Source organism: Tasmannia lanceolata, unplaced genomic scaffold, assembly GCF_043159265.1.
Source record: "Tasmannia lanceolata isolate RefF3 unplaced genomic scaffold, GAP_Taslan_0.1 ptg000007l, whole genome shotgun sequence".
In the NCBI taxonomy this organism is placed as follows: Eukaryota; Viridiplantae; Streptophyta; class Magnoliopsida; order Canellales; family Winteraceae; genus Tasmannia; species Tasmannia lanceolata.
This window is the reverse complement of record NW_027518684.1, coordinates 18,965,219-18,979,275: the sequence shown is the minus strand read 5'-3', so window position 1 is coordinate 18,979,275 and position 14,057 is coordinate 18,965,219. Positions and strand designations below refer to the sequence as shown.

At 37.9% G+C, this 14,057-nt stretch overlaps 1 protein-coding gene across 1 annotated transcript; it reads left to right on the top strand.

Annotated features, from left to right (window-relative positions):
• Nucleotides 1–5,455: 5,455 nt before the first annotated feature.
• On the top strand, nucleotides 5,456–6,152 carry LOC143882200 (small ribosomal subunit protein uS9). Its single transcript, XM_077385663.1, has one exon. It carries the CDS (start codon nucleotides 5,515–5,517, stop codon nucleotides 5,947–5,949), a length of 435 nt encoding a protein of 144 aa, XP_077241778.1. The 5' UTR covers nucleotides 5,456–5,514; the 3' UTR covers nucleotides 5,950–6,152.
• Nucleotides 6,153–14,057: the final 7,905 nt, after the last annotated feature.

Here is a 14,057-nt window from a genome sequence, read left to right as displayed (position 1 = left end):
CAGAAACACAAAAGTCAATTTCTAATTAACCAGATCTTGAAATATTATCTAAGATCTAACTAATCAAAACCGAATTTGTAAAAACTCGAGGTTATTTCTTCATATAAAATAACAATTTTAGAGAAATACCTGGTAAAAGTTGATTTCTGAACTTTAGATTTATAATAACGATTGTAGAAGATGATCGCAAGCAAGTCCACCACCAGCTATAACCCGAAATTCATCAGATCTAGAATTTCTAGGATCAAAATCTTTGAATCGGAGAATCGATCGGAGAAATCAAAGATCGCCGAAGAAAAAAAAGGGTTTCGAGAGTAGATCTAGGATTTTCAGAGTACGGATCGGCAAAACAAGAGTAGATCTAGGATTTCTAGGGTATAGATGTATAAAACAGAGCAGATCTATGATTTCAATCGGATTGGATCAAAACTAGCCGGAGTTCGGTCGAAGGACAAGAAATGAAGATTGGAGTTTCTGAGATGAAAGCAAAAAGAGATCAATAGATGCAGTGTAAGATGTAGAAGAAAATGAATAAAGTCTCTTGGCCAGAACTCCGACGAGGTTGCCGGAGAGGATGATCGGAAACCAGAAAAGTAAAGAAAATCTCTCGTTCTTTCTCTCTGTGAAAAAATTCCTCTCCTTTTCTTTCTTTAAAAAAATGAGATAAAAACGGTATTTAAGGATATTTTCGAGACTTGATATCGGCACTCCACTTGATGGGCGCGCGATTTTGCGCGTCCCATTCGGATAAAAGAAATCATTCCAGAATAAAATCGCCCCCCTTTCAGGATAAACACACCCCCCTCTTCTGCTTTACACTACGACTTCGCCTGGGCTTGTTCGCAGGGCAAACGCACTCGGAATTCAACGAAATTTTACAGGGGCTTAGCTGGGACCCTAAGCTAGCTTGGGGTGAAATTTGGGGTTCTATCTCATTTATTTGATGAGGCTTTGCTCAAACATGAAGGGATTAGGGCACGGTCAAAATGGGGTGTCTACAACTATGCCGCCCACACCATAGGATAATCCAAACTGTCCATTTGAAGGGCCACAATGTAAATACGCTGTGACCTAAAAATAATTTCCATATAGGATGATCCTAGCCTTCCGATCTATAGAGAAGTTGCATGTTATGGAAACCTCTATAGATTGAAAGGGTAGAATCATCCTATGGAAATGATTTTTGGATCGTAACATATATACATTGTGGCCCATCAAATGGATGGTTTGGATCATCATATGGTGTGGGCCGTAGTAAGGTTAGGATCATCCTATGGAAATGATATTTTGGGCAAAACCTATTTTCATTGTGAGCCATAAAATGGATGGCTTGGACCATCCAATGGTGTGGGCCGTATAGTAGGGCTAGGATCATCCTATGGAAATGATTATTGGGTCGCAACCTATTCATATTGTGGCCCATCAAATGGACGGTTTAGATCATCCTATTGTGGGGGCCGTAAACTATTTTTTGAAATGTTCATAGAATCACTGGATGCTTGGCCAAAATGGCGACTTAGTCTCCCTCAACCTCTTCTCGCATCCTTTTGCCTCCCTCCCTCTCAATTGTACAGCCAAATAGAATAGGGTTTTATGTTTCGAGAGTAAAGGTATTTTCATCCTTTTCTAATATTGAAATGGCTGCTGTATGCTTTCGGTCGAGAGATACTGTGTTTGCAGAATATGGACAATGGATATTCCTTTTTTTTTTTTGCAAATTAGCAAACCATGTTACTCTATTTACAAATACTGCATAGTAGGTTACTATTTTTGCAAAACCTCTAAAATTATCTACTTTCTTTACGGTATTTTTGCCATTTTCAGTAATATATATATACCCCCTGTGCAAACGTCCAAAAAAAAAAAAAAATGCCGCGTATTGCTGCTTTTGCCTCACCTATATTTTAGCTTCTTGACACCTACCATTTTTGGGCAATGAATATCATTATGACTACCATGTCATAATCCGAGACAAATAGTCAATGATCATCTTTGAAACAAAAAGAAATAATTTATGGCATTTGCACAAGCAATCATGATATAAAAAACAAACAACACATGATTATTATTTTATGTAGATGAACTGCACGTGCAACACACGTGCATTTTTACTAGTGAAGAGAAGAAGATGAGGAAGAGGAAGAAAAGAGATAGCAGAAGGAAAAAGAAGAAATCGACACCAGAAATATGTAAGGCGCCTGGAAATAGAAAATAAGAGAAAAACCAAAGCCATAAAAAATGTAAGACGTCAGGAAAAAAAAAGATGATGAGGATGAAGAAAAAGTTGGGGTTGAGTCGGAAAAAAGTTCTGGACGAGTAGGAGAAGTGGGTGTCGAGTCAAGAAAAGTTAAGGTTGAGTCGGGAAAAGTTAATGTCAACTAGGGAAAAATTGGGTCGAGTTGGAAAAAGTTCAGTTGGTGTTGGGAAAAGTTAAGGTCAAGTTAGGAAGAGTTCGGGTCGTGTCGGACGAAGCGCAAGTCGATTCGGGAAAAGCTTGGTCGTGGCGGAAAAAGCATCATAAAGCTTAAGAAAAGTGCATTTTTTTGCTTGGGAAATCCTTGAGGATGTCATTTGGCATCCAAACAAAGCCTTTAAAGTACATTAGAAGGGGCAAAAGTTATTTCACACGAGCGGACAAGGGAGCGACAGGGGAGGAGTCTAATAAACGTCCCCAAGTAAACTATAGAAATTGTGCAACCAAACAATTGGGCTATATAAAATACTCTGGGAATGATGTATTCACTCCCTTTGTTTACTTGGGAAAGCCCCCTTTAGTGTAAAATAGAAGTTATAAATACCCTGGTGGGGATTATCCCAAGTTAAAAAAGGGTGAAGAATATGTCACTTTTCCTTCCCACAAGATAATGGGATTTGCTAGGCAATCCAGTAGAAGGCACACAGGCTCGTAGGCTTAGTTTTTAGCGGATTTTTGTCTTATTCATTATTTCATCCGAGCTGGTTGTTGTATCATGCAAAAGCCAGCCACAAAATGGCTTTAGACTAAATTGACATCCCATATATAGTCCAACATGATAGAACAATGGGATTTGCTAGCGTCCATCGCATAAGACATTTCGCGGATGGCCTATTGCATGTCAGAGCAGCCACCTCATGAATGAAGACAAAATCTGTTGAAATGTGAGCCCATGTGGCTACTCTGGCGTGCAATAGCCCATCCGAAGAATGCGACGGACACCAGCAAATCCCTAGAACAATATAACAATAGAAGCAACAAAGTTACAGCCCAAAAGAACATGTATGAATGTAGGCCTTACCCTAGGGTGCGTTCTTTAACGCTTTTTGGGAAGGATTTCTCATTTTTTCGCTCCATAAGAAAAGAATCCCGTTCTTTATTACTTTTTAGAGCCGTTCTAAAGAAACAACCCTAATTTTTTGGCTTTATCTTTTGGAGCAACAATTTCTCGCTCCAAGAGATGAGGATCGATTCCTCAGGATAACTCTCCACGTCCTCTCCCAGTTCTTCACATTCTCTCCTCTCTCACCAAGCTCTCCACAGTCTTCCCTTTATCCACGGCAATCGGCAATGTTTTAAAGATTCGACTCCATCGTCTTCATCTCCCTTCTCTGCAGATCACTCCTCAGCTCACATATCCAGATCTCAAACTCGTTTTTCATCAAAAATGGCATTGGTCTTGAAAAACTAAGAGAATGGTTTGCAAGTGTAACTAAACATCAATATCTGATAGCAATTGGGGAAAAGAATTGTAATCTTCCGATTGTGAAGAAGAACCGGAGCCTTGCTGTCCAAACCCTCCTAGAAGAAGATCTTCAATTTTTATTCCTGCTCGGGTAGATATTTTCCCTCAACAATGTGCAGGTAAACTTTTCATTTTTGATAATTGTTTTCACAGAGAGAATGAAAGAGATCAATTTCCCTTTCCAATTTCCTCAGGCTAAAAATAAACACTCACCTATTAGCAGGAGTTCAGGCTTTGAAATCAGATTAATAGAATATTAGAATTATGTATAAAGAGGACACAAATCCACAATTGCCTTCAGGTATTAGGTTAACTCCTCCAGAGTACAATTTTCAAGAATCTCATCCTTCGAAATGGGCTATCAAGTGCTGAATTCCAGTTCTACAGATGGATGTTGCAATTTCACTCTTCTCTAATTCAACCCTTGTAGCTCACACGAATTAGAACACATATTCCAATTGTCAATAGAAAGCTATGAGGCAACCAGACAAAGCCTTGGGGATAGGCCGCACCCCCCTAAAATAATCTCCATTGGATGCTCGTACTACATGAACCTACCCCTTCAACATGTAGAGGTTTCTATTATGCGCATACCCTTTTTAGATCGGAGGGTTAGGATCATCATTTCCGCAGGTTACAACTATCTATTTATGCGGTGTAAAATGGTTTTGACAATCCTATTCAGTATTTTAAATAGGCCTCACATGTGTATATTAGGTAGGTATTTTGTCATGTATATCCCACAAATTAGCAGCTCAGAATCATTTTTTGTTTGTTAAAGAATGTAATTCTAATTATGGAAGCATTCCAAAGAGTAGGAATTGATTCTAGCTTCTAGAACGAGAATCATGAGAATGGTTAAAGAACGAACCCTTAGGCTCTGTTTGATTAGATGAGATTTTAGTGGAAGTAGTAGTCAACAAGGAGGTGACAAGGGTGGGATATGTGTAGACTTGTCTAGAGAAGATTAGAGGGAATTTTGGGGAATTTTGGTAGTGTGTTTGGTTAGATGTCAAAGCATGTGGGAGAATGGAGGGGTCTCATTAACAAAATAAATAGTATAAGAGAGAGAAAGATGAGAGAGAAAGAGAGAAAAAAGTAATGATTACACATGGCATTTCATATTCTACTCTTCTCCACTCTAAAATTTACCAAAAACAAGGTTTGGCATTGGAAAAGTAGGGGAGGGGATAATCTCGCCACATAGGCGCCACCTAAGCAAAAAGCTAATAATGATGTCTCTTCCATGTCTAGTAGTCCAATGAGATTTGAGCTAAAAAATGACAACCAAACAACATTTGGTATTTCATATTCCTAAAAATGCTCAGCCGTCTTCCATACTTTTTGCAACCAAACAGAGCCTTAGTTTCCCGAATAATAATCTTCAACCACTGACAGGAAAACGAGATTTCGTTTTCGGGACAAAAGGGCATGAGCCACGACTACTAAAAGACAAAAAGAAGAGCACAAATCCCCGTAAAAGAAATAAATACAATTTGAAAATGGTCAAATCAACGGTCCGGCTTTTATTTCCAAAACCGAATATCGTTTTCAAAAGTGCTTTCCATAATCTTCAATTAGGCAATTAGATCCTACAAAGACCTTCCCACACGTGGCTCCTCACGATATGGCCTCCGAATCCGCGTTACGAAGCAGCGTCTTATACTCTCACTATCTCAGCACTTTCGAAAACCCTAGACTATAAAACCACAAACAAAACAAACCCTCATCCTCTCGCTCTCTCCATTTCTAGGGTTAGGGTTAGGGCTAGGGTTTTGGAAACTCATCATCAACCATGACATCCGTAGTAGAGTCCGTCCAATGTTTCGGCCGCAAGAAAACCGCAGTCGCTGTAACCCACTGCAAACGCGGCCGAGGCCTGATCAAGATCAACGGCTGTCCGATCGAGCTAGTCGAACCGGAGATCCTCCGGTTCAAGGCCTACGAACCGGTCCTCCTACTGGGCCGGCACCGGTTCGCAGGTGTAGACATGAGAATCCGAGTCCGAGGTGGGGGCCACACCTCTCAGATCTACGCCATTAGACAGAGTATTGCCAAAGCTCTCGTTGCGTATTATCAGAAGTATGTTGATGAACAGGCCAAAAAGGAGATCAAAGATATATTAATGAGGTATGATCGGACGCTCCTCGTTGCAGATCCTCGTAGGTGTGAGCCTAAGAAGTTTGGAGGACGTGGGGCCCGCGCTCGGTTCCAGAAATCTTACCGTTAAAAAGATGATGAAGAAGATGAAGAAAGGCAATGTTTTTTGTTTAATTATTTTCAGTTATTGGGAATTTTATATCTGTTATCGTTTTGTTGGATTGAATCTGTTCTGTTGTTTTGTCTGTTATTGTTAGGATTGATAATTTTGACATGGAATGGTGAAATGTTTGGGTATTGGGTTTTAATACTAAGTGCTTGAGATTTTTATGATATGCTTCTTTGAATCTGGAGGGCATGGTTAGAATTTTATATCTATTATTGTTTTGTTTTATTGAAACTTTTTTTTTTCTTAGGCTCTGTTGCTTTGTGATTATTAGGATTGATGATTTTGTTATAGAATGGTCAGATGTTAGGGTTTTTGGTTTTAATACTGTGTGCTTGAGATTTTTGTGATTTGCTGCTTTGAATTTGAATGGCTAAGTTAGAATTTCATCATTTGTTAGATGGTTTCATAAGTTCTGTTGTTGTTGTTTTTTGTTATTATTAAGATTGATAACTTTGATACATAAGTAAGGGTCAGATATTAGGGTTTTGGGTTTTAATACCACTTGCTTGGGATTTTCGTGATGTGCTGCTTTGAATCTGGCCTGGCATGGCTAGACTCTCATTTTCTTTTAACTTAGAATTCATGTATTTTCTCTGTAGATTAGATTTGAGGTTAGAAGGGAAAAAAAAACTCGATAAGGAATGTGGATAGCTAATTTGATTGTGTTAAAAAAAGGAATGTGGATAGCTAAGTTGTAATGGTATGATTTATTACTATGATTGGTATTGATGTGGGTAGTTTTCCCTCCATTTCTTGCAGACTCTAGTAATTTTTCTTTGAACTAATGTAGTTCAAGCTGTATTTTGATCTTAAGTCTGTATGCCCTTTGTCCTTTTGAATTGGTGAGGACTTGGATGTTATTCTTTGCCATGCATTCGTGGTTCGGTTTTGATTGGAAGCTATTCCAGTACTTTCCATAGATCCAGTTGTAGATCCGGTTGGTATGTAAACATCACACAGGGCGAACAACCACAACTGTTTGCAAAGATGTGCAAATGGATGGTTAGAAAAATATAACTTTTCCTGGACTCCCTCCTAGCCGATCAAAGCACAAGGTAGCAAAGTCAAAGCAAGGGATGGGTCAAATGAATGGTTAGAAAAATAAAAACTTTTCCCGTCTTGCCTGTAAACAGGCTACCAATTGGAGCATTTGATCAACAAATCTTTTGGTCCAATTGCATTTTTTGTGGGGTGCACCTTATAAATAGATCATTCTACCATATATGTGTTATTTACGAAATAGGAGCACCAAAACGTGTATACATGTTGCACCTGATCATTCCTGTGTCTTTACATGTTTTTGTATTTATGCATGTATGTACGTATATTTTTTTCCCGAATGATAGCCAATTTCATTAAAAGAAGGCCGAGATTGTCAAAACATAGTTGTCAAACTCGTTTGACTCGTACAAGTCAACTCGCGAGTCGATTCGGAAGGGTGACTCGCTGGTGTTGGAAACTCGTATGAGTAGTGTGGTGACTCGTACGAGTCGGAGTGAGTTGACTCGAAATCTTATGACTCGCAGGAGTCATAGAGTTTACGTCATATTTGTCTCCTTGTCTCTTCTTGGTTCTCTTCTCCTTTCTGGTTCTTAGTGTTTTCATGTGAAGCCATTGAAGTAAATATATTACTATTTTTATTGTTCATTTACTTAATTTTTACTTGTAAATAACGGAATACCTTCCATAATCTATTAAAAATAGTTTTAAAACAAAAATCTAAAAGGATAAAAAGTCAACTTTCCGGTTCCAGTACAAAATTCGAAAAAAACGTGTGGGGTCAAAATCTTAACTTCCAAATGATGGGGTTATTTTTTCCAATTTTAAAAATTCATAAATTCTATCATGTCTTAACATTATTAAATCCCAAAAGTCCGGTAAAAAAATCTCATAATCTGGCCTCTAAAATTTTTTCATCTCGTCAACACAATGGTCAACATGGGCATTTCAGATGATATTGATTTTCCTTTAAGTAAATGTTGGATCTTTTACATATATGGTTCATCTAATTGTTTCTTATATTTTTCTAGCAATTTCTTATTTTTTTTTCATATTTCTAACTATTAAAAAAAATTTCCCTCATCGTAGCTGAACGAAAAGTTTCAAATGATATCCGACCGAAATGATGTGTCTGCTCTCTCATGCAACATATTGTGTCTTATTCATGAGGTGTCTGTTATCTCATGCAACTTATTTTCTCTTATTCATGATGGTCCCTAACAAATCCCTTTATAAACTTCAAGTTTAAGCTTGTAAAATCCAGAATTTTACAAAATGAAATGATATCGGCACAAGCATGGATCAATAATTGCGCAGACCCATCATGCCTTTTATGTTTGAATTGTCTTGTGAGAACTTTTTCGAAATTGTAAGAACCCTTTGATACCTTTTTAAAAGCTAAAAGACGAGCTGAGTTAGTGAAAATATCAAAATTTGGTTGTCCCGATATCATTTCCCTTTTACAAATTACAAATTTACCAGGGAAATGTTATCAGTACGACCATATATTGATATTTGCACAAACCCAGCTGTCTTTTTTTCTTTAATTGGCTCATGAGAGCTTTTTGGGACATGTAATAACCTTTTCACAGCTCCTTTATGTGCATTCATGCCTTCATCTTTTGTTATATAATAAAATTATAATTTTTTCAACTAAATTTCTCTTCTTGTAAAAAACTCTTACAAGTCATGAGTTGAGTCGAGTCACGAGTTAGAAAATTAAGAAATCAAGTCACGAGTCGAGTCATGGGTCGACAACTATGGGTCAAAATACAAGTAAAAAAGGATAAAACAAGGGAGCAAAATAAGAAACGAGAAACAAGGTGGAAGAGACAAGAAAATAAGAAACAAGAACAAGGTGGAAGAGATAAGAAACAAGAAACAAGGTGGAAGAGATAAGAAAATAAGAAACAAGAAAATGCTAGCATCAAAACATCAAGGTGGAAGAGAATCGAATAGCGCCAACTCCTCCAGAAAGACGCCATCTCTAGCTAGAGCATTTGCCATCGAATTAGCAGACCTGCGATTATTCCTAAATAGAAAAGTTGAGGATCACATCCAATTTGCCCATCTGATCGAATAGATGATCAGACCTCCAAGGATGAGTAGCCAAACCGTAAACCAATGAATGACATTGAGAGAATCCCCCTCAATGATCACATTATTCAAACAATATCTCGCTAGAAACTTGATACCCCGGTAAACAGCTCTAACTTTGGCCTCCGATGAGTCCGACACCCCAGTCGGCCCCGAGTAGGCCAAAATGACCTCACAACGGTCATTCCTCAAGACTGCCAATACTGGCCGGGCCCGGGATCCCCAAACTCAACCCATCAAAATTGAGTTTCAAAAACCCCGACTCCAGAGGAGCTCACTCTTCAACAACCTTTTGCATTTTCTCCGCACTGAAAGCCACAACTTTCTACCCTTCCCATAAGTCATAGGCGGAAAGAAATTTGAAGCATGGAATAGCCTTTACCCAAGCAATCAACAGTGGAGTATTCTCGAGCATGTGATATATACGTATATAATAGGCATGTGATACATATGTATATAATAGGTATGTGATACATACGTATATAATGGGGATGTGATATATACGTATATAATGAGCATGTGATATATACGTATATAATGAGCTCACAACGGTCATTTTGGCCCCGAGTAGGCCAAAATGACCTCACAATGGTCATTCCTCAAGACTGCCAATACTGCCAGGGCCCGGGATCTCCAAACTCGACCCATCAAAATTGAGTTTCAAAAACCCCGACTCCAGAGGAGCTCACTCTTCAACAAACCTTTTGCATTTTCTCCGCACTGAAAGCCACAACTTTCTACCCTTCCCATAAGTCATAGGCGGAAACAAATTTGAAGCATGGAATAGCCTTTACCCAAGCAATCAACAGTGGAGTATTCTCGAGCATGTGATATATACGTATATAATAGCATGTGATACATATGTATATAATAGGCATGTGATACATACGTATATAATGGGGATGTGATATATACGTATATAATGAGCATGAGATATATACGTATATAATGAGCTGAGCATGTGATATATATAAGTGGAGTATTCTTGGAGAAATACTTATCCTCTATGCTCCCAGGTGAATGCTTCTTTATATAATGCGTTCAGAGTAGACGCTTGATATGAGGCTAGCAATTTGGGTGCTTTGTACTATTTCGTGCACTTCCTCCTTGCAGCATTTGTCCCCTTTTCCCTTCATAGATATGTATACCACTCTCGGGCTATTGGTTCCAATTCTCGTTACTTATCTGCCCTGTCACTTTTCATGGTCTGTATCATGAAGTGTGCATGACCATGAACCACATGTCATGTTAACTGATGTGATCCGGCCGACTTGATTGACTGCGTTAGCTTTATTGGAGAGAGCTTGTGTATTTTGGCTTTCTTTCTATTCTTAACAACATTTTTGTTGGATTTGGTTATTTTTTAGCACTTATTTATCCTAGTTGTGGAGGCTTTCCACATCGCTTAGGACCCACTTCATTTTCGTTTTAGTTGCCTTTTACCCCTAATCCCACTATGGCCCACTCACTTAAATTATATTTATTTCTTATTGGATCATAGAGAGGACATATCATTCTATCACTTCTCCCTAAAGCCCACCGCTTACTTAAGAAGTCTTAAGTGACTGTTTATTAGAGTCCTAGTTGGGCCTACTTCTTAAAAACCTAAAAGCCCTAACATCAAGCAGCCCACATGATTTGGAGAAGTGACCTCTCCCTTGTCAGCCGACCTAAACGCCCTAACCGACAAGCAGCCCGCATGATTTGGAGAAGCAACCACTCCCTTGTCAGCCGCAAGGTATCCCCTTCCCTGTTCTCTCAGTTCCCTCTCTCCCTCTCTCCTCGTCTTCCACCCTTGATGTGCATGGGTCGGCAACTGTTTGCTTATCTGTTAATATAACTTTACCCCCATATATAGATTTAAGGATACAAAACGTGATGAGCAATACTGGAAGATTAAACTAGCTGCACTTTTTCATTGCTTTAGTCTGATTGATGTTGAGGTTTGTTGCCCTCTTTCATGCTCGACTTTTATCGTGATCTGGTGGTTGCTTAAGCTCTTTACCGATCTTGAATCTCCTTGTGTATCTTCTTGTGAATCTTCTTGTGTATGTGGCATTTGAATTGATGAATTCTGTTCTTTACTTTGGATGTGTAGTTCTTGGAAGCCATTCATGACATCTTAATATGGAAATGAAACCATGTCTCATCTCGGTACAATATCGTTTACATATTGCGGCTTGTGTTTATGGGAATGTGTAGTTTTAAAGTACATCATTTCTTGACAAGATAATATTACTCTTTTAGTATTGATATGATTTTATCATTAAAGGGATAAACTGGAATTTGTATGATTGAATTATTAAGACAACTACAATGTAACTTTGTCACCATTAAACTTGAATTTATCTGATTAGATTAGGATGGAAGCATGATGTAAATAAACATAAATTTTCTTAATTATTCTTCTATGCGGTCTTATGCCAATTGGCCTTGAAGTCTGTCATGCTCCCTCCTTTTCACACTAACATCCTTCTTTTTGAACTGCTGGTTGTTCAAGACCTTTTTTGGTCTTAAAATCTCTGTTTTGTCTTCATAGAATTTTGAATCAACAAATATTTAAATGTTCTTTTTTAATTGTAGAAGTGTAGTAGCTTTTAATTTGAAGCTATAATAAGCACTTGTTGTGTAGGGATTTGAAATATAGTTTTCCAATGCATGATTCTTTTGCGATAGTTTCAAATCATGATTGGCAAAAAACTCCTGGAGGAGGAGGAAGTTAACATTTGTTAAAGGCAAGGGTTGAAAGCCTTTAAACATCTGTTAATCTTTCCTAGACTCAGAACATGATAAAAAAAAAAACAAAATATGTTGAAAGCCTAGAAAAAAAAATGTTTTGTTTGTGTTTTTACACATTGGGGCATGTTTGGCAATCATGGAAGGAAATTTCATGGAATATGTGTTTACCTAGTGTAAGAGAGAGGGGGGCAAAGTGGCTGCAGATAAAAGATAGATTTGAGGAGGTGGTGAATGAGGAGAGCATGGGATTGGAAAAGAGGGAAAATAAATATCCTAATTTAAACAGGGATTTTTTCTTTGTTTGCCAGCCCCTTTTAGTTGCTCTCTTCACTCTCCTCCCTAAAAAATATCTCTACCGGGTCTTTACCGATCTCTCACTTTGGGTAAACAAATATTCCATGAATTTGTTTTCATAGTGACCAGTGTTGAAAGACTAGAAAAAACATGCATTGAGCATTCAAAATTTCGTAAGTCACCAAATTCTGGAGTAGCGGAGACGAGCTAAGAGCTGCGAAACTGGGTCTGAATTTTATGAAAATCATTGTAGGAAGAATCTACCTAAGTTTTTGATTCCAGGATTGAAAGCAGAGGCTATGAGAGGAATGAGAGCATTTTTTCATGCTTGCCAAACAAGCCCTTAAAATAACTACATTTATCTACCCTGTATTTCGCTATGGCTAGCCCTTAAAATAACTACATTTATCTACCCTGTATTTCGCTATGGCTAAGGCATGTTTGGATTGCAGGAGTTTTCTAGTAAAAAAATGTTTTAACTTAAACCACTGCAATTCAAATTTTATTTACGCGGGCCTTCAATTTTACGGGAACGGTAATTTTTTCCTAAGAATTTTTTATTTTCACAAAAAAAATGTTACTGCTGCAATCCAAACAGGGCCTAGGCTACGCTTGGGCACCGTGAAAAAATATTTTTGATTCGCCCAAGTGCGAGAGATGATGAATAATAGGCGTGGTGGAAAAATAGGGGTAAAACAAGTGATAAAAACCTGCGCCCTCTGGGGTTTGGCCTATGGTTCAATGGTTGAGGCTTTTTATCTCAACCTTGAGGTCTCAAGTTCGATCCCAGCTTAACTAAGAATAATGCCTCTCTCTCTCCCTCTCACACACACACACACATTCATTAAGCATGGTTGTCGTTCGAGGTAACTTCGAATATGCTTAATAAATAAGCCGCGTGTAAATTGATCACTGTGTTTGCTTTAGACAATAATTGGGCTCCTTGAAAAGGTGCAACAATTTATGGAGGTTTTGCAAAACAGGTCCTCTACTTTATTTTATTTGCAAAACCAGTATTCTAGTCTGACAATTTACAAGTAGGGAGTTTTTTTAGGTGTCTTTTTGCAAAAGAATTCTTCTACTTTGCTTTATTTGCAAAAAAAGAGTCTTCTCTTTTGACAATTTGCAATTAATGTCACCCCGTTTGATTGAATTTTGCAAATTAGATCGTGCCATCAATTTCTGACCAAAATACCCATGGTAGATTTTTTGAGCCATTGAAAAAGACCAAAATATCCTTATACACGAAAAAACAAGGGAAATAATTTCTGCGCCAAGGTGTTTTGATAAACAAGCGCTCCACTTGTTTGTCGTGTAGTATTTAAAGGGATTAAAGAGCTTTTTGAGAACCATAATATCCTCCTCTGAAATCCCTTTAAATACTACACGACAAACAAGTGGAGTGCATGCTTATTGAAACACTTGGCGCAAATATCATTTTCTAAAAACAAAGATACCTTTTAAAAAGACTGAAATACCCATGACAGTCAAAGATTAGTTTTGAATAAAGGGTGTGGGAATATCATTTTAGTATGTACTAGCATTCTTATTAGGGGTGTCAATGGACCCAAACAATAAGATGTAATATCCGAATCCGAAGTTAAATGGACAGGACCTATACACACTACTAGGATCCATGGACATATTTTGGATCCCGATCATAGGATCTGAAAAAAAATTACTGATCGGATCTGGACACTAATAAAAACCCGCATGACTGTTTGAAATCTGATATAATTATATTATTTTATGAAAATACATGCCAATCTTATAACAATAAGTATTATTTCAAGGGCATTTTAGTAAAAATAAGCCATATACATTTTTTGAACAATTTCTATTTTCAGTTTTTTATCGTTCATCTGTCTCAAGTCTTGAGTCAGCCTCTTGTCTTGCTTCTCTAACCATTGAATTTAGGTCCCTACTCCACTGGTTCGTCG

Bases quoted from the DNA above. Each gene is read 5' to 3' on its own strand.
- LOC143882200 (XM_077385663.1), top strand. From the start codon at position 5,515: ATGACATCCGTAGTAGAGTCCGTCCAATGTTTCGGCCGCAAGAAAACC.